Source organism: Macaca fascicularis, chromosome 1 (assembly GCF_037993035.2).
Source record: "Macaca fascicularis isolate 582-1 chromosome 1, T2T-MFA8v1.1".
NCBI classification, from domain to species: Eukaryota; Metazoa; Chordata; class Mammalia; order Primates; family Cercopithecidae; genus Macaca; species Macaca fascicularis.
In genome coordinates, this window is record NC_088375.1 from 100,914,904 (window position 1) to 100,942,862 (window position 27,959).

General features: G+C 50.5%; 1 protein-coding gene across 1 annotated transcript; it reads right to left on the reverse strand.

Annotated features, from left to right (window-relative positions):
* On the reverse strand, nt 1-27,959 carry ATP1A2 (ATPase Na+/K+ transporting subunit alpha 2). The gene is made up of 23 exons (XM_005541270.3): nt 27,845-27,959; nt 22,700-22,804; nt 22,452-22,511; nt 20,315-20,518; nt 19,674-19,787; nt 19,300-19,434; nt 18,477-18,594; nt 15,903-16,171; nt 14,870-15,068; nt 14,631-14,740; nt 14,319-14,453; nt 13,441-13,630; nt 13,135-13,310; nt 8,945-9,081; nt 8,269-8,419; nt 7,961-8,129; nt 7,570-7,724; nt 7,193-7,316; nt 6,848-6,993; nt 6,532-6,662; nt 3,839-3,940; nt 3,596-3,687; nt 1-2,298 (listed from the first exon to the last, which is right to left on the reverse strand). Exons 1-23 carry the CDS (start codon nt 27,854-27,856, stop codon nt 2,270-2,272), a joined length of 3,063 nt encoding a protein of 1,020 aa, XP_005541327.1. The 5' UTR covers nt 27,857-27,959; the 3' UTR covers nt 1-2,269.

Sequence of the window (27,959 nt, forward strand, 5' to 3'; positions counted from 1 at the left end):
TTTCTTTTTTTCATAAAGAAATGCAACTTTATTATTTTCAAGTACATAGGTAGTACCTCAAACTAATGTCTTACAAAAGGTCACCGATAAAGATCCTGTAGATGTTTCTTTAACAAAAACATAAAGATTGATGATAATTAGCCCATGCACTTGCTGCTTCTAAAAGGATATTTCTTAAGTGCCTGAAAAGTATAGTTTTCGGTAGACTAAACATGCCACCTCTAGCAATATTGTTTATACTCTTAATTTACTAAACAAATGCCATTTTTGATTGTGCAAAGATAAACTTTTGTCCACAGTTAGTAATCTCCAATTAATCGGACCCAAATTAATATGGTCTCCCACTTAGATTCCCAGGCCCAAGGCAATGACTCCCTTACTTCCAGGTGCTTCTGATAAAGCTAAATTCCAGTGCAATGAAATGACAGCATTTGGGAGGTGGTTTATGGGTCTGACCCAATGCTTGTCTTTTGTGCTTCCTTCCTGTCTGCCTTAGGTCTTCCATTTTCCTCAGATGTCTCTCTCACTTGCATGACTTATCTAGGTCTCTCTCTACAGGACATTCCCAGGGCCTTCTAAGCCAGGCTTAGAGAATGGGCAAAGCTGCCTGCAGAGCACAAATGTTAGATAGGGAGTAAGGGAAAGAAAGGTATCTCCTGTAGGAAACTGAAACCAACTCTCCAGCCCAGAGAAAGTGAGCACAATGATCGTCGGTGTGAAGGGCATTTGCCTGGAGGGAATAGCCCTGCCACCTAAGACGTCAAAAGCAAAAATTTTTTTTTTTTGAAATGGAGTCTTGCCCTTTCACCCAGGCTGGAGTGCAATGGCACGATCTCAGCTCACTACAACCTCCGCCTCCCAGGTTCAAGCAATTCTCCTGCCTCAGCCTCCTGAGTAGCTGGGATTATAGGCGTGCGCCACCATGCCTGGCTAATTTTTTTTGTAGTTTTAGTAGAGACAGGGTTTCATCATGTTGGCCAGGCTGGCCTCGAACTCCTGACCTCATGATCCACCTGCCTCAGCCTCCCAAAGTGCTGGGATTACAGGCGTGAGCCACCGCGCCTGGCAAAAGCAAATCTCGTAATATTTTTCCTCTTGTCCAAAGGTTCTGATCATGTTCATGACCTAAGCTTGTCCCTGGAAGCATACTTGTCACTGCCCTGGGAGACAGGAAGGTTCTGGGAACTTCTCCATCCTGATTCTAGCCAATGGCCAGGGAACTCCTTTTCTAGGGTTGCCTTGGCAGTGCCAGGGAATGATGCAGGTTCGTCGGGATGGGCATGAAGAGAAAGGGAATGGAAGGGGTTGGGAAAAAACTTGTGGCCATCCCTCTCAGAACAGCATGGAGCTCTGAGGACTTAGTATTACAGAAGGTGAGGTGTTATTAAGTACATGAGTGACATCTGGGCCTTGTGGACCAAGAGGACCCCTAACCAAGGGTCAGCAGGGAATTCTGTGGTGTGGCATTTCTGGAAGCTCTTGATTGCCTTCTGGTCCTGCCTTTGCTGCTACCCTGATGAGATCTGAGTTTGTTCTGCCGGTGGGGTATTCTAAAAGGCAGGACATAGAGCTGGAGTCCATGACATCTATCTGGAGACTCAAGACACGTCAAATGTCTTGTCATTGGCACTACCTCGCTTCCTTTGTTGTTTCCTTCCTCCAGCCAGCACTACCCCCACCTCCCACCTGTCTGCCCAGCTCTCCCTGCAGGTCCCTTACCAGCCTTGACTGGGAAACAAGTCAGCCTTTTCCAGCCTCAGGCTCTTGCACTCACCCGAAGAACCTTTTGTGATTGCAAGGTCTGAAGAGGAAGCCAGGGACAGAGTCCTGCAGGAAGCTAACGGGGGTGGAAGTGGGAAGTGGAGTGAAGCTGGGGTGATCTGAGAGGGCTTCCTTCTGGTTTAGACAGGTTCCTGCCTTTGGATGCTGATCTATTACAGTAGGAGGTGGGATTGAAGGGATGGGAGTGGGGAGGGTGGGGTAACCCTTAATTCCTCAGAAAAAAATAGACAACATAGTGGAGTGGGATGGAAAAGGATCTGGTTGGGGGACTCTAACGTAGTGTCTAATCTGATTGTTCACAATTAGGTCTATGGGGTCATCACTCCAATTTATTTACCCCGCAACTTAGCCTGCTGAGTTGCCTCATTATCTCTCCCCAAATCTTGCCACCCAACGCCACCCGTTATTTCCATCCCTCTCCATCACCATCCCCACAACACCTCCAGAGCTCCCCATCTTTCTGTGCCTGGTTCTTCTTCCAATGGGGTCAGTAGTATGTCTCCTTCTCCACCCAGCCTGTTAGAGAGATTGGGAGTGGAGATTGCAGTGTGAACTTAAGAGAACGCAAGATATCAATATCCTAGGGGCTTGGGTCGCTGAGGCCAGGTAGAAGGAGAAGCCTGGTGAAGGGCACTGAGGAAAGTGGCTTAGGAAGGTGAAAGGAGGCCAGGAGCAGTGGCTCACGCCTGTAATCCCAGCACATTGGGAGGTCGAGGCAGGTGGAGATCGAGACTCCTGGCTAACACGGTGAAACCCTGTCTCTACTAAAAATACAAAAAATTAGTTGAGCGTGGAGGCATGTGCCTGCAATCCCAGCTACTCTGGAGGCTGAGGCAAGATAATTGCTTGAACCCGGGAGGCAGAGGCTGCACAGTGAGCCAAGATCGCGCCACTGCTCTACACTCCTGGCTAGGCAACAGAGCGACACTCTGTCTCAAAAGAAAAAAAAAAAGGAAGGTGCAAGGGAGGAGAGGCAGGTCCAGTGAGCTGGGGCCATAGGTCAAAGGAAGGGAGGGTGAGCCTGCCTTTAGGGGAGACTTGTATTTAGCACAGTGGAGGCTGGGGCAGAGTAGGTCGGGGGTGAAAATGCAAGCGCCACAGGGCCTCTTCAGGTAACGAATGAGAGTCTAAGGGAGCAGCTGTCCATTATTGCTGTGCAGAGATGTGGACATGGGGTTAACAGCTCTTCTGATTCTTCAGGAGAAGTCGAATTCAGATTTTATGTGAAAGACCCCAAATTTTCTATACTGGACCAATTAATCGCCCCTCCTCCCCCCACACACAAAATATGGGACAGGTCAAACCAAACAGTATTCCTGGACAGTATTTGGTTTGTAAGCCACCATATTTTAACCTCTACTAAGTGATAAAAAAACGCTTATAGGAAAACCAGTAACTGGTCGGTTGATGCATGGGGATCAGGAGGCCTGGGTTCTAGTACCAGTCCTGCTATTCTTTGCTTTGCGACCCTGAACAGATTCACCTCTGAGCCTCCTCTATCTGTAAAATATGGAGGTGGGGCTAGGTGACCTGGAAAGGCCCTTCTAATTCTGATGTTCTGTAGTTTCAGGTGGAAGGTAGAGGGCCTCAGAGACCAACTGTGAGTTAGGCGGGACTTAGAATCTGACAGGAAGAGGGCAGAGACAACACGTTCGAAAGAGTCAGGGCTCCTGGGACCTGGGACCCCAGGATCTGAGGGTGTTGAGGAACAGGAGCAGGAACCAATAGTGGGAGTGGAGTCTGTGTATGGTCCTGGAGGGAGGAGCTGGTGGAGGGGCTTGCACTTTGCTGGGGGGGATGTGGAGGGGCTTACCACCAGGATACCGCCGCAGGATAAGCTTTCGGACCTCGTCATAGATGAAGATGAGGAGGCTATAGGGGAAGGCGCAGAACCACCAGGTGACTCTGAAAGCAATGGAGGAGAGTGTCAGGAGCATCAGAGGTCGGCTTGGCGGCCATCACATAAAGGAGCATTCAAACCGATCAGAACTTGGATCCTGGAGGAGGCTGAAGGCCCCCTATATGACTACTCAGGCTGCCCGAAAGAGACACTCACTTGAGCGGGTACATGCGGAGGGCTACACCCATGCCTGGGCAGTAAGAGAGAAAGGCAGCCAACGCCGTCTCCTCCAGGAGCCCAAAAATCAGGATCTTGTTCCTGAAAGGCAAAGAAAGGAGGGTAGCAGGTGAAGGGGGATCAAGGAGGCAGAGATCCTGGGATACCCCTGGGGTGCAAGGGAAAGATGAGAGAGAATTCTAAATGACATAGTCCCATGTCTTCTTCCAACATCCTCTTCTCACGCTTTATGTAACCAAAGGAAGATGTTGTTTTTCCGCTTACTGAGTTTACTTCCGAATGTTGTCTATTGCACGTATATTCATTCATTAAATAATTGTTTCTAGGTGTTGGGTGATGTGTTCTGTACTGGAGACACGGTGGTCAACATGGGGCCTGTCTCATGATCTTGTTATTGCTCCAGGCATAGGGCCCGTGAAAGTGTCGTCTCCCGAGCAAGATGCTTGAAAGCTCCTTCAGTGCAGGGCCCATGTATGTCTTCTACCGTCTCAGCATCTCCCACAGTTCCTGGTGGTGGTTTCATCATAGATATTGAATTCAGAGAATGTAAAGGGGATGCTCACTGCATAATAAGTGGTTAATATATGTTCACTGTATCAGAATTGAAAAGCAGGATAGAATAAAGAGGTTCTGAGGGCAGTTTCTTCAGTCAGACAGGTGGTATCTATTCCCAGTTCTGCCATTGACTAGTTTTAGGTTGCAGTCAATGTTGAATTTCTCTGAGCCTCATGTTCCTTCTCTATAAAATGGAGATTTTACATTTTTATCATAGGGTTGCTGGGAAGATTAAGGGAGATAACACGTGAAAAGCTCTGAAACATGGAAAATGTTAGTCATATTGTTATTCCCCCCCCCTTTTTTTTTTTTTTTTTTGAGACAGAGTCTTACTCTGTTGCCCAGGCTGCACAATCACAGCTCACTGTAACCCCCACCTCCTTGGCTCAAGTGATCCTCTTGCCTCAGCCTCTCCAGTAGCTGGAATTACAGGTGTGTGCCACCATGCCCTGCTAATTTTTGTATTTTTTGTAGAGATAGAGTTTCACCATGCGCCCAGGCTAGTACCAAACTCTTGGGCTCAAGTGATTCTCCTGTCTTGGCCTCCCAAAGTGCTGGGATTACAGGTGTGAACCACTGTGCCCTGCTGCTTCATCTTTTGTATTCTTACACAACGTACCTCTTTTTGGTTCAGGCCAGTGATTTCCAAATTTTCACTCACTAAAGACCCCTTATTTTCTTCTGTAAAGGCCACATTTAATTGTTTGTCTCTCAAGCTACATTTGTGAATAAGTATTGAATACATTTTCCCATTTAAAATTAATTAGAACTATCCATGGCTTCCAAACAGAACTGTGGATCAGCATTCGATCACTACTTCATGATATGTGCTCTTGGCTTTTGCCTAAGAATGGCACATTAGTAAGCCTGGTTGCCTTCTCATAGGTGGGTGCTTTATTTTCATAAATCTTTTCAAAATAAGGCAAATAGTATCTCTGAGGATCCCCAGTGGCCCAGGGACCTAAGGTGAGGCCTGCAGTGGTATTAGTACTCTTCCTCTGTACCCAGCCAGACTTTCATTTGCTATTTTTCCCATCTGCCTCTAAGATGGGCTGGATGTAGCCAGTGTGGCCACGTTCGCATCTTCCTGTGTTGTCCACGCAGTGCATAGCAAGTCCCAGGTTCCAGAACTGTACCCAATTTCTTAAGAATCTCTGCTCCTTGTTCTCCTCAAACTGCATTTTTTCCCATTAGTATTTTTAGCTTACTGGAATCTCCTTCCTTCATATTACCTTTATTTATCTAACAGGCTTTTCACTTTGTTCTCCCTTGGACCTTAAATGTTATTAACTTCACTTTGGCATCTTCTCCCCACCCTCCCCAGCCCCAAACTAAGAAACTGTGACAAGCTCATGTGAAGAATTGTGGCCATTGTTTATGGTAGGAGAAAATAAAAGAAACCAGCATGAAACCTTCAGCGCTCAACCACCACCCATGCTAGAATCACAGTCATTATTGAGTTCCAAACAGTGCCAGACAGTGTGAGCACAGAAATGTTGGGTAGTAGCCAGGGCTGGGCTTTAGAGACAGGTCTGGTGAACCCTTACCATCTTGGTGACCTTGGACACATCATTTAACCTGTCTGGGGCCTCTTATTCATGAAATGTAAACAGTAATACCCACCTCATAGAGCTATTGTGAGGCTAAACAATGTGTTAGGCACTTAGCACAGTGCCCGGCACGTTGTGACTCACACTGCAAGAAGGCACTGAACTGGATCCTCGGCAGCGTGTGGCCTCCAGAACCACAGTGCAAGTGCTATAAACTAGGCTGCCTGCGGAAAGCCAGGGGTGGGCATAAAAGACACTGAATTTGGGGATGGGCAAAGGATAGGAACAGGTGGCACTCAAGTAGGAGATGGGGGAAAGAAGGGAGGGGGGAGGGAGGGGGGGAGAGAAGGAAGGTGGAGAGAGACGATAACAAAATGCAAAATTAGGAGCTTGAAGCATGGCTTCTCTCTTCCATATGAAGCCTATCTATGGATATACAGATGGAAGATTAAAATCTGACGCCCTCCTTACAACTCTGGGCCAGGGCTGAGTGGGAAGCCTGGCCTGTGTGGGTTGGTGCGTGTGCCCGGAGCCGGGGTGGGCAGGTGCCATGGGGCGGGCACTCACTTCATGCCCTGCTGGAAGACTGAGTTGCGGCGGGTCTTGCAGATGATGAGGTCAGCCCACTGCACCACCACGATGCTGGCAAAGAATGCCGTGTGGCACGTGAACTCCACCACCTTCCGCTGCTCATAGGTCTGGAGGGAGGGTGGGCAGAGAGAGATGAAAGTGTCGGAGGAAAGGGTAAGACCAGAAGGTAGCAAGGTTTCTCCTGATCCACCCCTAGCCCCAGTCCCTATTGGCCACTACTGGACACTCCTGCCAGGCATTCAGCTCCCCACACCTTCAAACATGCGCACTGCACTTACACAGTGTCACTCACCCACTCCTGTCCATAGCTGTCCTCCAGATCGTTCATGGTCCGGTCATCCCAGTCGAGGCGGATTCCCAGTAGCCGTGATGGCAGGAAACCGTTCTCTGCCAGGATCACAAAGTAGGTGAAGAAGCCACCCAGTGCCTGGATCATCCCTGTGGGTAGAGGGGCAAAGGCAGCGGCAGGGTCAGAGCAGGAAGCAGAAGGGGCACAGCCCCTCAGGGCCAGAGATGGAGGTCCCTGACCCTTGGGTAGCTGGCCCCTGTCCTGGAATTTTGCTTGGGGCTCATTCCTCTGAAAGCTGGGAAAAGAATCCTGTTGGGGTTCCCTCCTGAGCCCCAGGGCTTGGCGCACCGATCTGTCCATAGGCCATGCTGATGAGCCTCTCATTCACCAGCTTGTCTGTCTGGGAGTTTCGCGGCTGCCGCTTCATGATGTCACTCTCAGCTGCCTCATAGGCCAAGGAGATGGCAGGAACCTGTGTGGGGTAGGAAGTGGGGCAGGGAGGGCATTTGAAGGGGTGTAGGAGACGACAGGAGCAATTGATCTTCGACAGTGAAGATCTTTGACACAGTTAAAAAAGCATGTATTCAGACCCCATTGTCTTCCAGGCCTGTGCGTGTCTCCTGTAACCCCCACAGCTGGGGCCGCTGCCCCAGTACACCCCTTCCCCCTGCCACTGTGCCATCATGATTGCCTTGCCTGTCCCCTCCTCCACCACCTCTGCTCACCATATCCGTGCCCAGGTCAATGCAGAGGATGGTCACAGTGCCCAGAGGCAGGGGGATGTTGGCAATGATGAACAGCAGGAAGGGGGTGATCTCCGGGATGTTGCTGGTCAGGGTGTAGGCGATGGATTTCTTCAAGTTGTCGAAGATCAGGCGGCCTGTGGGGAGATTCTGAGGGCATCAGGGAGGTCAGAGGGACTCTTCCCCACCCCCAGCCCCTGAAGCATGGCTGCCGGTCTTCCCAAGAGAGGAAGATTTTGTGTTCGAGGGAAGCTAAAGAAGGCTGGGCTGCCTGGAGTCATGGAATGATTCTTCAACTGGGGTAGAGGGACGGGGAACAGAGGTGCTGGCTTCAGTATCCTGCGAACCATCCCAGCCTATGCAACCTCCTCACCCTCCTCCACCCCCGTAACGATGGAGGCAAAGTTGTCGTCCAGCAGGATCATGTCGGCTGCCTGCTTAGAGACGTCAGAGCCAGAGATGCCCATGGCAATGCCAATGTCAGCCTTCTTCAGCGCAGGGGAGTCGTTCACCCCGTCACCCGTCACGGCCACAATGGCTCCCTGGAGGGAAGACAGCCAGCACTTGAGGACGAAACCCCTGCCCAAGCCTGGCCCCTCACCCCTCACTCCATGTTTGTCTTGGCCCTGTCCCTGCCTCCCTGGTTCCTGCCTGTCATCTGCCTCCCATGACTGTGCTCACCTGCCTCTGACATCCCTCCACAATAATGAGCTTCTGCTGGGGAGACGTCCGAGCAAAGACAATCTCTGTGTGGTTCTTGAGGATCTCATCGAGCTGCTCCGATGTCATGTCCTTCAGGTCAGAGCCGTGCACCACGCACGCCTTGGCTTCTCTGGAGGGTGGGTGGGGGCAGGGACAGCTGACCCCTGGCACCTGTACCAGCCCCTCCTGCCCCCTGCCTCTCCTCACCACCACGGCCTGCAAGCTCCCTGCTGAGCCTGCTTCCCCTGTTGCTTCAGTTCTCCTCTCCTCAGTACTCACTTCCCCCATTTCTCTTTGAGAATGGGACTCTAAATCCTCACCATGGGATCATTGCAGTCGTAAGTGCAGTTTGCTAGGCCCTGGGCTAGTTTCTTTACTCACATCCCACTCCTACAGCAATGGAGATGGTATCCTAATTTTGTGGTGAGAAAATGGAGGCTCAGGATGGGAATGTGACATCCCCAAGGTTACACGGGAATTCAGTGGCACAGCCTGGACACAAGCTCAGGGCTGAGGAACCAGTCATAGTAGTGTCAGAGGTAAGACCTATAAAGGTCCCAGAAATGCTGTCCAAATACCCCCAGGGGACACCCAAGCCTTCTGTGCAAGAGGACGTGTTGATAGGGGGAGCAGGAGCTTCCTGCAGAGGCCTCACCTGGGGTTGACTTGACTCACGGGAATGTTGAGCCGGGCTGCAATGTCCTCCACGGTCTCGTTACCCTCTGATATGATGCCCACGCCTTTGGCAATGGCCTTAGCTGTGATAGGGTGATCCCCGGTTACCATGATCACCTAGTGGGAAGGAGAGGAGACAAAAGGAAAGCAGTATTAAGAGTTTATCCCCCTCCTATTCCTCTCCCAAAGTGAGAGAAAGCTAGATAGTGAGTTGTCTGGGGCTGGCAGATCCCAGCCCCGAAATAATGGTGTGTGTGTGTGTGTTGGGGGGGCAGGGCTGTGTGTGTGTGTGTGTGTGTGTGTCTGGGGGGTGTGTGTGTGGGGGGGACGTGTGTTTGTGGGTGGGGGTGGGGATTGTTTGTGTGTGGGGGGAAGGGGGTGTGTGTGTGTGTGTGTATGTAGGGTGGGGATTCGTGTGTGTGTGTGTGTGTGTGCAAATTTGGGTGGGTGGGTGAGGAAGAAAGATAATGGCAAGTTGTGTTATGTTCAGAGGGTTAGAGAGAGATAGTTTGCTTAAGTGCAGGAAAGTATCCATAACAGAGTAACAAGTTCATGAGGATCCCCTGAAAGAGAAGCCTCAAATCTTTGGGATTATTTAGGAGATTATTTTAGAGTTTGGATTTCATGGGCTTCAAGGCAGTCGGAGCTGGAAGGACCCTTGAACAACTCCTTTGTTTTACACATGAGGAAACCAAGACTTAGAGAGGGCCTACAATTTGCTCAAATGCACAGGGGCTTGGAAATAGGACATGAGGTTCTTAGTGTGAAATACTGATCACTGCAGCAATGTAATGGACAGAACAGGAATAAGATGGAGACAACACTCCTGCCTCCACCTCCTCTGACATCTTCCCTGGTGTAAGGCACAGTGGTCCCTGCCTTCACCATAATGTTCATTGCTATTGTTGCAGAGTGAATGGAGTTGGGATGGGGAGGGTGGCTGGCATCTGATGGGTTAAGCGGCTATTCTAAACATGAGGTGAGCAGAGTTGGGTTAGGATAACATTTGCATGTGTGGGCTTGTGGGGCAAGTCCCATGAATACTGAAAAGGAAGCCTCTATAGTCCCCACTGCCTTCTCTTCCGCTCCCACCACTTCACTGAAACTGCCACCCAAAGGCCAAATGGGCCTCTCAATTGAAAAATGAAAGTGTCTTTGCTGTCCTCATCCTACTTGACCCCTCTGAGGCATTTGGCACTGTTGACCTCCTCTCCTTGAAACCCTGCCCTCCCCTGGCTTCCACACACTCCTCCATTTCTGGTTTCCCTCCACTCCTCTGCATGCTCTTTCCCAGCTTCTCAGGGCAGCCGCCTAGTAGGATGGAAGAAGCAGCGGCTTTGGAGTTGAATGAGGGGCTCAAGTTTAAACACTGACCTTCTCCAGCTACAGTACCTCAGGCAAGTCAAGCACTGAGGTCTCAGCATAATTCAGAGATGATTCCTGCCCTCCCAGGTGGTCATGAAGATTAAATGGCATTGGGTCCTACCACCCTCTCCCCTCCTCACTGGTTCCTCTTGCCCGTAAATATTGGTTTGGCACAGGGTTTCATTCTCCTCCCTTCACTTGACCTGTCTGCTCTTCCTGGGCAATATAATAAAATATACTATAAGCCTTTAGTTTGCACCCTTGCGCTAATGAGATTCAAATCTCCAGTCCTGACTGTCTTTCATGAGCTCTAAGCCATACTCCAACGTTCGCTGGAACATCTGTCTCTCCTGGGCTATCTTATAGACTCTTCAAGCTTAAAGTCAACATTGAACTCCTTTTCTCTACTCCCACCACCCCACCAAGCCTGCAACTGCTCCCTTCCTTAGATGTTGCCCTATCTAATTATCCTGTCCCCTTCTCTCCTGTATCCTCCTCACCTTCCATATCCAGTTTGGTCACCAAGTTCTTAAAACATTTCTCAAACATGGCTATTCCTCTCCACTCCCTTTGTTGCTGCCCTAGTTCAGGTCATCATTCCTTGCCTGAACTACGGCAATGGCCTGTTAACCTGTCTCTCCCTGACTCCAGTTCTTCCCCAGATTCAGTCCCTCCTCAACCCAGGTAGTCTCCTAAAAGCTCAGCCTCCCCCGTGACACTGGTGGCTCTCTGTGGCCTGCAGGATAAAGCCCAAGTCTGGCATTTAAGCCAAGTCCTTCCAACTGACTCTGACCCAACGTTCCAGTCTCAACCGCCAGTGCTCCTTGCCACCTCTCCCCTGCCAAGCCCTACACACGCCCCATACAGTCTAGTCACGCCAGGGTACGCACTGTTCTCTGATCTTGACGTGCCTTCCTCTCCCTTGCTGCCTTGCAGAATACTCTGACCTCCAAAGCCCAGCTCAAATATCATTCCCTTTGTCAAACATCGTCCAGTTCTCTGAGGCAGAATTAATACCTCCCTGAGCTGATTTCCCGTAGAGGTCCTCTGCCCAGGCCTCCGTGATGGTTTTGATCACAGAAAGAGGCACTGGCCAAGCAGCAGGAGCTCAGGCTTTCCGGTCAAGCCGACCATGCTTCATAGTCCCAGTCCATCGCTTACTGGCAGTTTTGTTTTGGGAAAACAACTTACCCACTTGTAGTTTCCATTTGTTTTACTTTTTTTTTTTTTTTTTTTGAGATGGAGTCTTGCTCTTGTCGCCTAGGCTGGAGTGCAGTGGCCTAATCTCGGCTCACTGTAACCTCTGCCTCTTGAGTTCAAGTGATTCTCCTGCCTCAGCCTCCCAAGTAGCTGGGATTACAGGCGCCTGCCACCACACGTGGCTAATTTTCTTTTTTTTTTTTTTTTTTAGTAGAGATGGGGTTTTACCATGTTGGCCAGGCTGGTCTCAGGCTCCTTACCTCAGGTGATCTACCTGCCTCGGCCCCGCAAAGTGCTGGGATTACAGGCATGAACCACTGTGCCCAGCCTTGTTTTACTTTTTTTTTTTTTGAGACAGAGTCTCGCTCTGTCCCCCAGGCTGGAGTGCAGTGGCCGGATCTCAGCTCACTGCAAGCTCCGCCTCCCAGGTTTACGCCATTCTCCTGCCTCAGCCTCCGGAGTAGCTGGGACTACAGGCGCCCACCACCTCACCCGGCTAGTTTTTTTTGTATTTTTTAGTAGAGACGGGGTTTCACCGGGTTAGCCAGGATGGTCTCAATCTCCTGACCTCGTGATCCGCCCGTCTCGGCCTCCCAAAGTGCTGGGATTACAGGCTTGAGCCACCGAGCCCGGCCTGCCTTGTTTTACTCTTAACAGGGATAATGATGCCTGCCTTGGAGACAGAGTGGTTATGGGGTTCAGAAACCACATATACACACAGCCCCAAGTCTCCTGGTGTGATAGTTAAGAAATAGCAGATTGCCTTGGTTCAAGTACTGGCTCTATGACTTACACCAGCTGTGTGGCCTTGGCATTTTACTTTGTGCCTCAGTTTCCTTCTCTGTAAAAAAGGAAAAATACTAGTGCTTATTCCCAGGGTTGTTGTGTAGATTAAATGAAATCATATAGGTTTAGTGCTTAGAATAGTGCATGATTTATATGCGTCCTCCCTGGCACAGTACCCACAGAACCTGGACCCATCTGGATGTGTCATGTGACACAAATTGTTTACTGTGTATCAGACACTGTGCAAGGTGCTAGAGTTTGCACCTTGCACAGTGTCTGACACACAGTAAATAATAAATATTTGTTGAATGAACAACAAACATAGCACAAAGGAGGGAGTTGTCAATGAGAAGCAATTGCAGTTGAACAAGAGAACCTTGAGTTGGAGGCATTCTGTGGGGTTATGGGCTGAGCCACTGGGAGCATACAAGAGCCTGCTAATCCCATCCTAAGTTGACAGAGAGGGTGGGCAGTAGCTGGGAAGAGTAGGACAACTAGGTCTCCAAAATAAGAGTGACAGATTGTGCTTCAAATCAGAATGGAAGGATGCACATGCAGATGGGACAATGAGCTGTTCCAGGGAGGGACAGGAGGGGCATGGGACAATGGCCTCTCTGAGCGGCCTCTATGAGCAAAAGGGATGAGGGTGAGTGCTCCAAGGCAGGGGTGGGCCCTTCCTTGCAGATGGACAGCTTCTTCTATGAGTCAGTGGGAAGGAGGTCACTGTGGCCTGCGCCTCCCCAGGGCAGCAGCCACTGCAGCTCCTTGACCTCTGGCATGAGGGAGGCTAGGATGGAGAGGAGGAAGGGAGGCCAGTACCTTGATGCCTGCACTTCGGCACTTGCCCACAGCATCTGGCACAGCAGCCCGGGGAGGGTCAATCATAGACATGAGCCCCACAAAGCAAAGCTTCTCCGTGGGAAAGTTCAGCTCATCCGTGTCGAATTTGAAGCCCCGAGGAAACTTTCCAGATGGCAGATTCAGTTGACAGAACCCTGAAAGGGGGCAGAAGGGAGCAGTGAGAGCCACAGAATGGCTTCCTGGACACCCCCACAGTCCCTCATCCCAGGGATGCTGCAGAGGCTTGGGAATCCCCTTCTGGGCCTCCTGTTTCTGGCCTCTCACCCAGCACACGCTCCCCCAGTCCCCCCAGCTCCATGTAGGCATTTTGAAAGGCGTCTTGCATCTCCTTGTCGAGTGGGATCTCCTTGCCCTGCACCAGGATGGTGGAGCACCGGTCCAGGATGCGCTCTGGGGCCCCCTTCATCACTAGCACGTGGCTCTGGGGGCTGTCCTCTCGCTCGTGGATGGACAGCTGGAGAGACGACAGGCAGTTACAGAGATGGCCATGCTTGTCTTGGTAGCGCGGCATAAAGCAGCAGCTGGTAAGGAAACCACCTTAGTAAAGTAACCCGGATCCATCCAAGATTGTCAACAAAGAGAATCTCCTTGTGCAGGGAGGTGTTTTGACCTCATAGTTCCAACACTTGTAACCTGAGAGCCACTTCCGTAAGACGGTCATTCATTCAACAAATATTTATTGAGGTCAGTTTAAGACAGGCACTGTGGTAGGGGCTGGACGGCTCCCTCCTCAGCATCCCCAACACCACCTGGCCTCAGGGGGCTTTACCTCTACGGATCATGTGGAATGCTGAGATTACATTCTTGGCCTAAAGGCTAAGGGGCACCATAAAGGAATTACAGAATTATGGTTTCACTGACTGGGGTAGAAGAGTTGGAAGGCTAGGCCAGAGGATGGGGAGCTATGGGAAGAAGAGTTGAGAGAGTGACAGATTGTAGTAAGGGATGGAGTAAAGTTTGGGAGCTGGGTCTACTTGCAACCAGACATGCAGTCATATGAGCTGTCCTGGGGAGATTGGCAGGGGGAGGGAACGTGACCTTCAGACACCCCCACTCCTCCTAGTGATGATTCCCCTTGGCTTTGTCTACCCTCACCTATTTCTATCCCTCTCTCTTCCTCTGTCCTGGCAACCCAAGCAGACCTGGTACTTGTTGGTTGAGTTGAAAGGAATCTCTGCCACCTTGGGGTTTCTGTCTCTCATCTTCCTCACTGAGCCACAGGACAGCTCGATGCACTTGAGCAGAGCTGACTCGGAGGCGTCACCAGCTGTATCCCGCTGCCAGAAGAGACCAGAATTCAGTGTCAGCGTGGGAGGGAAGGGAGTGGAGGATCAGGTGAAGGGGGCACTGAAATCCCTAACGCAGCCACAGCATGTGAGAAGGAAAGCTGGGGCCAGCAAGAGGTCTTTGGAGACATCCCCAAAACACACCTATTGTGTGTCCTGATCTCCTACCTTAGACACAGAGATGTTCTCCTGTCCTGCCTTGAAGACGGCACGGTTGCAGAGACCAGCAATTCGAGACAGGGCTGTCCAAGTCGGGGATCGTTTGTCAAAAGTGGCCCCTGGGAGAAAATGAGGGAGAACCAGGAGCATGGCTCCCTTTAGAGCCTTTATCTCACCCACCCACCCCGCCATGCCACTGCTCTCAGCGTCCTCTAATGCTCTCCACTCCCTCTGGAGCACCCAATCACCAGACTGATCTTCGGTGGTGTCGGCCTCATGGATTTGGTTGTCGAACCACATGTGGGCGACGGTCATGCGGTTCTGGGTGAGGGTGCCCGTCTTGTCCGAGCAGATGGTGGACGTGGAGCCCAGCGTCTCCACTGCCTCCAGGTTCTTCACCAGGCAGTTCTTCCTCGCCATGCGCTTGGCTGTCAGGGTGAGGCACACCTGGTAGAGAAAGAGGAGAATAAAAAAGGTTAAGGCTGGAGCCAGAGATGGCCATAACCTTACCCTAGACCGTGGCTCCACTCCTCCTCCCTTGATTCTACTCCACTAACTTGAATGGGTGGGACTTAGCTATAAATAATGAATGTTCAATTTTAGATGTGTTGAGATCATGAGTATCTATTAAGATGAAATGCCCATTAGGGGGTTTAAGACATTTGGCTAGAGCTCCAGAGAGGGCCAGAGCAGAGCTGGGCAAAGGGATGTCCGAGTCATCCACACAGAAGGGACACTGGAAACTGGGAGGAGATTGGCTCTCGCTCAGGGTGTAGGAAGAACAGAGAGCTGAGGCCTGAGAATCACTATAAGGGGAGCAGGAAGGGACAGAGGAGAAGCGAACCAGGATAGTGACACATCACAGCAATCGACAAAAGAGAGAGTGCTAGGAGGGTGGACAGCAGTATCTGTTTGAGCAGCAGAGTTAGGGAGGAGAGCTGAGAAAAGGTCACTGCATTTGCTGGTTAGTGACCAGTGACCTTTGAGACAGCATCTACAGGAGACTTGGCCGGAATGAGACCCATACTGCTGGCAGATCGTGAGAAAAAGTAACCGTGACAAGCTCAAAAAAAGAGAAATTGAGTGCCCAAGTATAGCCCCACCTGAGATTTCTCAACTCAAACTCTGAGCCATGTATTAAGTGATCTCTGAGTATCGCATCCAATATGTGACTCTAGGGGAAAAAAAGTACTGAGAAGCTACAAACAACTGTGCCTCTATCACTTCGAGGAAAGAGTAGTGGGACCCTCCCCTGATGGCACCTCAGCCTGACCCACTCACAGTGACAGTGGCCAGAAGCCCCTCGGGCACATTGGCCACGATGATGCCGATGAGGAAGATGACTGCCTCCAGCCAACTGTAGCCCAGGATGAGGGAGAGCACGAAGAAGGAGACCCCCAGGAATACAGCGACCCCTGTGATCAGCTGGATGAAGTGTTCAATCTCCATGGCTATGGGTGTCCGCCCAACCTCTAGGCCTGAGGCGAGAGTGGCTATGCGGCCCATCACGGTCCGGTCGCCTGTGGCAATCACAATGCCCCTGGCAGTGCCTGCAACATGGTAGGACATCAGGTTGGGTGCCTTGTGGCTCCCAGGGACTGCAGTCCCATCCTATTTCCTGAGCAAGGAAAACCATCACAGGGTAGATGAGCCCAAGCCGCAGATCTGGAGGCCACTTTCAGTAGATTGTCCCCACTTGACCTTCCTTTCCCTGGATAGATCGCCAATCCCAGAATCAATACAATAGCAAACTATTTTCTCTTGTACTTGAGCCTGGGGAGAAGCTTGCAAATAATCTCAAAGGTCAAATAGAGGAAATTCAATAAATAAAAATTGCCTGTGGCATTTTGGTAAAATCAATCCCATACTTGATACCATCCAAAAGTGTATTATGGACACAAAGTAAAGTACTCATTATGGATTTTCCAATCAGTCTTAAGATTTTTCTTTCTCAACATTAGGCATGAATCTCTATAGAGGAAGTCAGGCAATTGCTAACCCTTGTGTGACATCACAGGGGTCTTCCAGGAAGGAAGGGTGGTGTATTGAAGAAAGCAGGCACATTGGAGCCAGCCAAATTTGGGTTTGAATCCTTGCTTGAATTCCTATCTAGGTGTTGTTTTGATATTTAGATGAGATCATGCTCTAATATACTTAGACCAGTGCCTGGAACATAGTGGGTGCCCAACAAATATCTCATTTATTTCCTTTCTGCTTTTCAAAGCCAATCGCAGAGTAAGCAATAGGAATATATTACTAGGCATTTCTGAATAAATCAATTGTGGGAAATGTAAATTTCAAAATCTCAGTGCATTAAAAATTTAGGAAATTTGGCCAGGCTCAGTGGCTCACGCCTGTAATCCCAGCACTTTGGGAGACTGAGGTAGGAGGATCACTTGAGCCCAGGAGTTTGAGGTCAGCCTGGGTAACATAGTGAGACCCCATATCTAACATATATATATATATATATTAGCTGGGTGTGGTGTTACACGCCTGTAGTCCCAACTACTCTGGAGGCTGAGGTGGGAGATCGCTTGAGCCTGGGAGGTCAAGGCTGCAGTGAGCTGCGATCGCACCACTGCACTCCAGTCTGGGTGACAAAGCAAGATCCTGTCTCAAAAGCAAAACAAAAAAAAACTTAGGAAATGTAATGTGTGGTGATTTTGATTTGTACAGTTGGCTCTCCGTATTCACAGATTCCACGTTCACAGATTCAACCAATCTCAGATGGAAAATATTTGGAGCTAAATAAAAATAACAATGCAACAATAAATAATACAAATTTAAAATGAAAACAGTATAAAAATTTCATTGCACTCAGTATTATAAGTAATCTAGAGGTGATTTAAAGTATATGGGAGGATGTGCGCAGGTCATATGCAAATATTATGCCATTTCATATCAGGGGCTTGAGCATCCTCGGATTTTGGTAACCAAGGGAGTCCTGGAACCAATCCCTCGTGGATTCCAGGCAGTGACTGTGGTTCCAACTTGTGGAAGGAGGGGAAAAAAAAATCCAGACAAACATAATATACTGAGGAGAAATGAGTAATGGATAGGGGAAGTGTGGATTGGGATATGAGGCCTCCTTTGCCCTATTTTCAGAGGCCATTGGTCTACTGAGGCCTCTTTCTGTCTTTTTCCTCCTACTCCTTCTCTGAGTCAGCCCTGACTCTGCTCACTGGCTTGACCACAGAGGACACAGGTTTCAGTTGTGCTTGGACCCCTGCCGTTAAGTGATGGCAGCTCTGGGAGTTCTTATTGACCTTTGTTTATCTCTAGAACCCAGAACAGGGATGGGGCAAACTGGATAGTCTGTGCATGGTGAAACATGTCTTTTGGTGTAACAAAGGTTTAGAAGCAGCCTGAAGTAGGGGCCAAGTGGTCACCAGGCCGGAATGCCTTCCTGGCACTCCCACACCCTGGGGCTCTGGTCAAAGCAAAGGTTAGAGAAGGAGGAAGCTAGGCCCAGAACCACAAGGAATCGAAGCATCAATCAAATCCAAAGACTCCTAAGAATCCAGGTTGGTTCTGAGTGTATGTGCATCTGTGTGCGCGCATGTGTAAGGGGTTCTTAACCCGATACCTGAAAGCTTTGGAATCCACTCAGTCCTTGGGGTGGACAGAACAGAGATCTCCCTGCGGAAGGGAGACATATTTCCCATGGAGTCAGGCTGCCCCCAGCCAATACCCTGCTTTCTGGAGGGTGTTTCCATAATATTCAGGGCCTCCTGACTCCTCAATTGCGCCACCAATGGCAGAGCTTTTGCCAGATAAGTACTACCAGAGCCCTTCCTCCTGACCGTGGATTTAGGATTCAGACTCTTTCCTACGGGGTGCAGGCTGGCTTCTCACCTTCAACACAGTTGGTGGAGAAGAAACAGATATTGCGGGTTTCCAGGGGGTTCTCATGGGTGAACTCAGGGGAGCGGGTCTGGGGCTCCGACTCTCCTGTTAGGGATGAGTTATCCACCTGAGGAGGAAGGGGTGCATAGTCATCAGACTGGCAGAGCCACTTGTATGCACACAGCTGTCTCCTGAACCACCTCCAACCACATTCAATCTTCATGACATGAGGAACAAAGTTACACTTGCCCTCATCACATATTTATGGCATTACTCATCTATTGCCCCTGCTCTGGTTTGGAATTCTGACTCCTCCTGACTTCTTATGTGACCTTAGGTTACTTGCTTAACCAACAGAACCTCCACGTACTCAACTGTAAAATGGGGAATGTAAACAGAATCGCTGCCTTGCACAACCACAGGGGGAGCCACTAACTGAAGTTTATGAAAATGCACCTCCTGGGGTCATTCAGAATGCAATGTGTGTGGCCACATGCAGCAGCCCTGCATGATTATACCACCCTTTCAGAATTACATCAGATAGCACATGTGAACACATATAAAGCAGCTGACACATAATTGGTACTCATTACATGATTGCTAAAAAGTGGACAACAAAGAAGTACCTGGGGCATAAAGCATTTGTAACACACAGATGCAAGGAGGCACTGCACAAGCCCCCCACACTGAGAGAAGGTTTAACAGGGGCATAGGCAAGGTGTTGACATTTGGACCTGGGTCTCTCCACCTTTAAACCTCACTGGACCCCTCTCGGCTGTGCACACAGCCTGCTCCTTAGACTCAAGTGCCTGCTCCGGTATGACCTCCTCACCTTACAGCCATGAGAAGAGATGATCCGGAGGTCAGCAGGGACGCGGTCTCCGCCCTTCACCTCCACCAGGTCTCCCACCACCACTTCCTCTGCATTGATCTGAATCTTCTCTCCCTCCCGGATCACAAGGGCTTGCTGTGGGGAGCCACAGGCAGCGCATGAAATGCTTGTCTCTGCCCCTGCCTTATTCTCCTGCTGGCCTCCCCGCCAGCCAAGCAGAAGGAGAAGCCCCATGAAAAATTAGGGGCTGGCATGGAAAGTTGGAGGATCTTTTCTGCCCATCTCCATCTTAGAGCACAGGAGTTGACAGAAGATGAGCTGGACTCTTGCCAAAACTTTACACCCTAGCCCAGAGCCCAGCCCTGCCATCTTACCTGAGGTACCATGTTCTTGAAGGAATCCATGATCTTGGAGCTTTTGGCCTCCTGGTAGTAGGAGAAGCAGCCAGTGACAATGACCACAGCTGCCAGCACCACACCCAGATATAGCTGGTAAGGAGAAAGAGTTTCAGGGACCTGACCTTCCCCCCAACCCTAAAGGGGCAGCTGCCACTTGGGATGAGCAGGCAGTGCCATCCAAGATGAGAGCCCATACCTTTGTCTGTGACTGAGGGTGATGATGGTAGAGGAAAGCCCTTCTCACTAACCTCCCCCTTGATCTGCCAACCTCAAGCCTGCTAAGACTAGAAACAGGAGGGAAAGTCTTAGGATGTTCCCAGGGTTGGGATTTTGCTAGCGGATGAAGACCCAGGCATACAGACAGGCTCCCTTAAGTGAGGAGGAACAGGGAGAGATTGTTTCATTAATTAATGAGTATGTGAATGTGCGTGTGCTGTGTGGGGGGAGTGCTTTACAAATACGTATAGAAGCCTCACCCCTTTCCAGCCCAAGGTGCGGGGGCATCTGTAGGACTGTGATGTGAGGGCCCTGTTTCCTGCCCACCCCCCAACTATGTTGGGGATTCAGGATTAGAGGACAATCACGGGCTGTTCCAGGGCTCAGGCGTGTGGGCTCACATTGTCGTTGGATGGTTCATCCTCCATGGCAGCCTGGATGCCGTAGGCCAGGAAGCAGAGGATGGCCCCAATCCACAGCAGGATGGAGAACCCTCCGAAAAGCTGACGGCAGAACTTGACCCACTCAGGGGTTGTGGGAGGTGGCGTTAGGGCATTGGGCCCATCTCGAGCCAGAATGTCCTGAGCCCGCTGGTTGGTGAGGCCCTGAGGGAGCAAGGAGAGGCGTAGGGGCACGCATCCGGAGCAATCCAGCCCCTCACCATGCCCACCCCTTCAGCTCCCGGGCATGGGAAGAATGCCCAGGTGGAAAGTCCCACCTGGTTGGAAGGGGTGGGGGACCATCAGGAGAGACCACATGGAGGAGGTGGCATTTGTGATGCAACTTGGAGGGCTTGAGGGCTGAGAAGGGTTTGACTGGGCTCCACCCCTAATTTTATTGGATTGAGACAACACCTATGGTTAGGACCATAACATCTCCCCTGGAGGCAGTCTGGATAAGCTCCCTGGAAAGACACCTCAATTGTTTTTTCCCCCATCTCTCTTCCTTCAGATTGTTTTATCAAGGATTCTAGGAGAGTCCTAGATTTTTTTAAGAGATGGGTTCTTGCTGTGTTGCCCAGGCTGGAGTGCAGTGGTGCAATTATAGCTCACTGCAGCCTCGAACCCTGGGCTCAAGCAATCCTTCCACCTCAGCCTCTCAAGTAGCTGGGACTACAGGTGGGCACTTCCACACCCTGGTGTGTGTCAGTGTCACACAACTTTGGCAATCACCTGACACTTTCCACAGAAAGCCTCGCCTGGCCCTATTCCCTCAGCCCCAGGCTGGTTCAGATGCTTCTTTCTGGTTCCCCATGGTGTTCTATACTTGATTCTAGAGCTGCACTCACCATATTGCGTTGGAATCCTATGACTGCATTTTTTCTGCTACTAGACTTTGAGCTCCTTTAAAGCAGGGACCATTTCTTTTTTTTTTTTCATTCATTCATTCATTCATTTAATAAATGTGTATCCACTGCCGGGCACAATTGTCACCCTGGGGATGCAGAGATGGACAAAACCAACAAAGTCCCTGCCCTTGAGGAGCTTATGATCTGGAGAGGTGACACACAATAAACAAATATATTAGTGCCAGATAGTGAAAAGCGTTACTAAGGAAAATAAAGTAAGGTAAAGGAATAGGGGCATAGAATTTTAGACAGAGCAGGCAGGGAAGGCCCATAAAGGAGATATACATCCACTAAATTTTTGTTTGTTTGTTTGTTTTGAGATGGAGTCTCACTCTGTCGCCCAGTCTGGAGTACGATCTCGGCTCACTGAAACCTCCGCCTCCTGGGTTCAAGCGATTCTCCTGCTTCAGCCTCCCGAGTAGCTGGGATTACAGGTGCCCATCAGTGTGCCCAGTTAATTTTTGTATTTTTAGTGGAGATGGGGTTTCGCCATGTTGCCCAGGCTGGTCTCAAACTGCTGACCTCTAGTGATCTGCCTGCCTCGGCCCCTCAAAGTGCTAGAATTATAGGCATGAGCCACCACACCCAGCATTTTTTGATTAATGATTTTTAAACAAATTTTTAATTGAAGGGCTTAGCAATTGATTGTACCAGTTACTGTTCACGTGACCTTGGGAAGTTACTCTCCCTCTCTGCATCTCCTTTGTTTAATAAACAGGTCTGCAATATCTATCTCAAAGGGTTGTTGTAAAGATTAGAGAAATGTATGTAACGCATCTATCACAATGTCACACATGTAGCAGGGGCCCAGCAAATCACTGTAACCACAGGAATGGGCTGTCAGCCCATGTGCGTCAGCTGTCAGCTCTGTGGAAGGCTGTGTGCAACTGAAGTTGCTTGGGGTATAGGGAAGGGCCCTGCCTGGAGGCCCTCTGGGGTCTCGGTCATAGGGAGTCCTGGCTTCTAGGGCATACAGGGAGAGAGCTTTGGGCAAGGATGCAGGGGATCCAGATTTTAGTTCTGTCTGTGCCACCAACTAGCCACATGACCTCGGGCCAGTCCCTTATTTCTGGGCCTCAGTTTCCTCATCTGTAAAGAAGGCTGGATTACAGTTTTAAGGCTCCTGCCACCTTGATGCTGCATGGTTTCCTTGCCTCTTTTGTTCCTTCCCTAGAAGCTCCTCCACTCACCTTGGACAGGTCCACTTGGTATTTGCGGCCCAGCTCATCCAAGGACAGCTTGTGGTCATCCTGGGGAAGGGAAGGGAGGGCGAGTTATTTTGGGGAGGAGGTATCTAAGATGCATATGAGGGCACTGCAGGGCGCAGGGGTGAGGTGAGCAGCATGGGGGGACACGGAGTTTCTCTGAGCCTCTGAGGGCTGCAGGGACAGCTCTCCCAGCATGGGGCCCCTCCTCCACGGCCCAGCAGTTCCCTCACCATTGCCACCTCCTTCTTCAGCTCATCCAGTTCCTTCTCCTTCTGTTTCTTCTTGCCGCCCCCATTCTCTGCCGTGGTGGCGGCAGGTGAGTACTCACGGCCGGCCTGCGGGAGGAAGGGAGAGCCAGAGGGTCAGGGAAGAGAGGGGCTGGAGCCTCCATTCCCACCACTTAGCCAGGGAGCCCAGGCAGTGGGGGTGGTGGGTTCAAAAACAGTGGCTGCCTTTGGGGAGACCGGGGGGATGGAGGGTGAGGGACCCTAGGCCCTCAGTTTGTAGACTATTGGCAGAACCAGGGGCTCCCATGTGAGTTTCAGAGAAGGGTGAGGGGCTCAGGACTGAAAAGCACCACTTGAGCTGTTTAATGCTTGGGTGTCTGCTAAGATTTTGTTCGCTGAAAGGACCCTGCTGCTAAATACAAAACAAAACAAAACTTTTGAAAACCTGTATCCTACACTATTTGGGAAAATTTTGGAAGGGAGTGGACAGGGTTTTGTGGGGGATTGTCGAGGGAGTAGAATCACTCTGTAGGAATGTCTTAGCCCAACACCATGGCAATTTTACTTAGAGAGGGCTAGAAATACTCAGGAAGTTGGGGGAGTAAGAGTCTTAGGGGAGCCAGGGGGTTAGGCAGGAACGTGTCCAGAAGAGAAGGTCTGGTGGTGGAATGGTAGGCGTGGAAAGAGCAGGCCTGATGGACTGAGAGGAGGCAGTAGCTGGAGAGTCAGGTAATGCCCAGGAAGTGGAGACAGGGGGTGTGCTGGGAGCCCTCTCCATCCTGCTGGGCAGGCCTGCCCGTTACTAGACAGGAGGCAACTCAAAGGACTGGACCCCTCAAAGCACAATTGGGTAACATGGGAACTGAGCCCCATTTGTCCCAAAACAAAAGAAATTGTATCTGAGAATAAATCTAAAACTACAATTTATATAGCTTTTAAGTCTAGACATTCCTGGGTTATCTGGTGAATCAGAGGGACTTTTTTTTTCCCTTGAGACAGGGTCTCACTCTGTCACCCAGGATGGAACGCGGTGTACATTTTCAGCTTACTGCACTCTCCGCTTCTAGGGCTCAAGCAATTCTCCCACCTCAGCCTCTCAAGTAGCTGGGGCCGCAAGCATGCACCACCACACTCAACTAATTTAAAACAATTTTCTTTCTTTCTTTTTCTTTTTTTTTTTTTTTAGATATAAGGTCTCACTATATTGCCTAGGCTCAGGTGATCCTCCCACCTCAGCCTCCCAGAATGCTGGGATTATAGGTGTGAGTCACAGCGCCTGACCAGATGGACATTTTAATTGTAGCCTTATGAGGCTCCTGATTTCCCTTCCACTCCAGGGCCTGTGGGCTCACCACCACCAGCCTTCCAGGGTCTCACAGGGAACTTCTGGGGGAGAGGGTGGGAAATCTTTCCTTCTAAGAGGAGGCCCTCTTGGGGTGAGAGAATAGGATAGAGGCTGAGGAAGGCCTGGGCAGCCATGAAAAGTTCCCAAAAAGGTACCTTCTTCCTCTTCTGCCCCAGTCTTCTCTCCTCCCACTTCCCTCAGGAAATAGAGTCCTTGTCATAGAGGGGCTTCTCAGTTTCCACCTGGTGCCTGTTTCTCCACTGGATTCTGCAAAGTCTGCACTAGGCTTTCAGGAATTAGCTTTCCCACACTATGATGTAATTTTTGTTTCCCATGAAGAGTGGATACCTGGGTAGGATCCACAGCCAAGGTGTTTGCCCTTTTTTTTTCTTCTTCTTCTTCTTTTTTTTTTTTTTTTGCAGGATAATGGAGTTTTGGGGGTTTTGTTTGCTTTTTAAAAAATATACTTTTTTGGAGCAAGTTTTTGGTTCACAGCAAAATTGAGTGGGAAGTAGAGAAAGTTCTTATATATCTCCTGCCCCCACACATGCACAGCCTCACCCACTATCAACACCCTGCATCAGAGTGGTACATTTGTTGCAATCATGAACCTGCATTGACACATCTTTATGGTCCAAAGCCCAGAGTTTAAGTTTGAGTTCACTCTTAGTGTACATTCTATGGGTTTGGACAAATGTATAGTTACGTGTATCCACCATTGTGGTATCATATGGAAGAGCTTCACTGCCCTAAGTCTTTTGTGCTCCAGGGTAATGCATTTTTTACTTATCAGAGTCAGGAGCAATCCCAGAAGTGTGGCAGTTGTCTTGTTCATAAGAGGTCACCAATTCAGCATCTAAAGAGGTAGAAGTCTAACCAGTACAATCAGAAGCAAGGGTAGGGGTGGGGAATGCAGGGAGAAGTCAACACTGTTGGTCCCAAGATACCAGTGATTTAAAAGGATATGAGCTTTTAGAGGCTGTGTTGCTCAGAAGTGCTCTTCTCAGAAAAGGTGACCAGTCAAATTGTGCATTTGTCTCCACCTGAAGCATCTGTGAATCTGGCATAATTTTGGCTTCCTAAAGCCTGATCTTCTTGGGGAGACCGAGCAGCCCAATGGAAGGGATGGGGAGAGGCTTTTGAATGGTTCTACCTCTCCCTTTCCTGGGTGACCTAAGAGGATTCATTTAATTGAATGGATTGAAGTGCTTTAGATTCACTAACTGTCTGTGGTGGGACAGAGCTGAGAAAAGGATGAAATGCAATCAAAGGACCAGAGGCAAGAGATCAGGCTGGTTGAGCTTCAGTGTGACCCTCAGGAACTTCAGGGACAGAAGAGGGCCTGGGCATACACAGAGGAGCAGCGCTGGGTCTGTGGGTAGAGGAGCAGGGTGCAGAGGAATTTCTGTATATTCAGATGCAAAATAAATTTCACAAAATTGGAATCAAATGCATGCTTTTTAAAAACTTGCTGGTCCATGCACTTTGGCATGCTGGATTGTGGCTGAGCTAAGCAGCTCCATGCAGTGCCTGCTTTCCCCAAGCTCCTGCCCGGTTTTCCGGCAGGCTGAAAACTTGGGACACACTGCCCCTTCCCCCTCCTTCTGTCCTGGCAAGGATCTCAGGCTCTGCAGCCAGGAACCTGCAGAGATTTGGGGCCAGCGGCTGCCCAGGCAAGAAAGAAAGAGAGGAAGCAAGGACCCCCCCAACCTCCCTCTGCTCCTCCCTCCCCCAACCACAAGTCCTCCTCTCTAGGTCTTGAATGCTGAAGGAGAACAGAGAGTCCTTTTTGAGAAAGCCAGAGGCTGGGACAGAGTGGGGGCAGCTGGGAATCCGCCAACGCTCCCCCCATCTCAGCCTCTCGGTGGCAGCTGGAGCAGGCTGCGCTCCCTCCCACCAGTGTCGTCCCTTCCCCCAGCTCCCACGCTGCCCTTCACAGCCACTGGGTAATGGGGGGACAGTTAAGACTGCCTCTGCAGTGGAGATGCAGGGGAGAAGGGATTGGAGGCAAAATCATCCCTAGAACAGGTTGTGGGTAGCAGATGCTTTCCCTCTTCAGGGGTCTCTGGTAGGTTGAACTCTAAGCTCCAGGTCCTAAGTACCCCCACCTCACCCAGACTGTTAATTTAAACAGCCTAGACCTGCTCCTCATCTTGTTATTGCATCACCCACAGCAACTGAGGATGGTGATTAAGGGGAGTTTTGGGGTTCTAGGGGAAAAAGATAGACTGGAAAAGTTGAGGTCTCATTACCTCCTAAGCAGGACCTCCTGAGCTGGGTCTACCTTGCTCTGAGATGGAGCAGGGTAGGGGGCTACCTTCCCTCCTTCTCTCTTCACTTGGATGGGGGAAGTGAAGGGCTTATCTGATCCTTTAACCCCTGCCTCTTCTCAGAGGTCCTGCATCTCAGCTGGGGATGCCCTTTCCATGGGGAGCCAGAGATGTCAAGATGCAGCTGAAGGTCCCAAGACTGTGTATCTTCCCGCAGCTATGACCTCTTCCTCCGTGAAACCCATACCTCACAGCTCCTAAGGGCAGGCTCACAGACTCTCAAGCACCCCACACAGTGACATTTATGCTTGTGCAGGCTTGAAGGCTTGTACATTTACAAATTTGCCTGCTGAGACACAAACACAGGTACACTCATCCATGAGTAACTGCAGGACTCCCCGCCTATGGAGAACACGTGGTCAGGACACACACACACTCACACACACACAGACACAGACATGCAGATACATGCATGCACTCTGATTCTATTTATGGCTCCCACTCTAGCTCAGGAACCCTGGTGTCCAGGCTCAAGATTTCCCAGCTGTTCAACTCGGTGCAATAACACGTCCTTGCCTGACTCCTCCTGGGCCCAGAAACACCCATGGCTCCCCCTAGGCACAGTCTTCCTCACACCCTCCTGTTCCTCAGCATGCCCTTTCCCTCTGTGTCCTCTTTTGCCAGTATTCCACAAAAGGAAAGCAGCCAGGCACAGCATGTAAAGGGACTGGGCCACTCTTCTCCATATGGGAATTTCACTTCCAAGAATTCAAAGCCCTCTCCCTGCCCGCCCCATTGAGGTTGTTAATCTTCCCTTTGGTGTAGCCATTGCTGCAGAATGCCATGGACGGGTGGACTGGGGGGGTCACTGTCATCAGCCTTTGGGAAAGTCCTCAAAGCCCATGGCTTGGAGCCCACGGACAATGCTGCTCGGGACATCCGGAGGGGTGCTGGGGTAGGGGCTGGGGCGCATTGCTCTTCCTCCCCACACCCCGCCCAGCTGTCCTTGGCACTCAGGGCCCCTGGAACTGGTGTCCGGAACTGCTTGGTGACTCTGGGAGCCGGATGCTCCACTGCCCCTCTCTAAGCTCAAAATGGACCCCCAACCTCTCAGGCTACGACTCCCAGAGGAATGGGTATTTTCAGGGGGTGGCAAAGACGAGGACTCGCGGTGCCAAACATCCTTTCAGCTGGGAGGCCGGGAGATGCAGTGAGAGGAAGGACTGCCGCAGGGAAGGGCTAGAGATGTGGGAGTGGGGTGGAGGGAGAGATGGAAGGGGTGTGTGTGGTGGGCTGTGGGTCTAACTGTGGGCAGGGGGCCAGGGGCAGGCAGAGGAGAGGAGAGCACTAGGGTATGTGACCGCCGTGGGATCTGTACACGCATTGGTAGTTTGGAGACTGTTAGTTTCAAGTTCCAAGTATCCCACTCAGCTTCTCTCTCCCTCTCCTTCCACATCCCATTCTCACTTCATCCTTCCTCGGCAGCCTCCCTCACCCTCCAGAGTGTGACCCCTGCTCTTTAGGGATACTCACCCCACGGCCCATCTTGGGGCAGAGTGGCTGAGGGACCTTAGCGGGAGAGGTCACCAGGAGGATCCCAAGCCCACACCAGCCCGTCTGGGACAGCCGGAGACCCTGGCAGACAGAG

Bases quoted from the DNA above. Each gene is read 5' to 3' on its own strand.
- ATP1A2 (XM_005541270.3), bottom strand. The intron at 16,172-18,476 runs GTGAGAAGCCAG...ACCATGTTGCAG, and splicing joins CTCCACCAACTGTGTTGAAG to GCACTGCCAGGGGCATTGTG. The intron at 15,069-15,902 runs GTGAGTGGGTCA...TTTCTCTACCAG, and splicing joins GGCTTCTGGCCACTGTCACT to GTGTGCCTCACCCTGACAGC.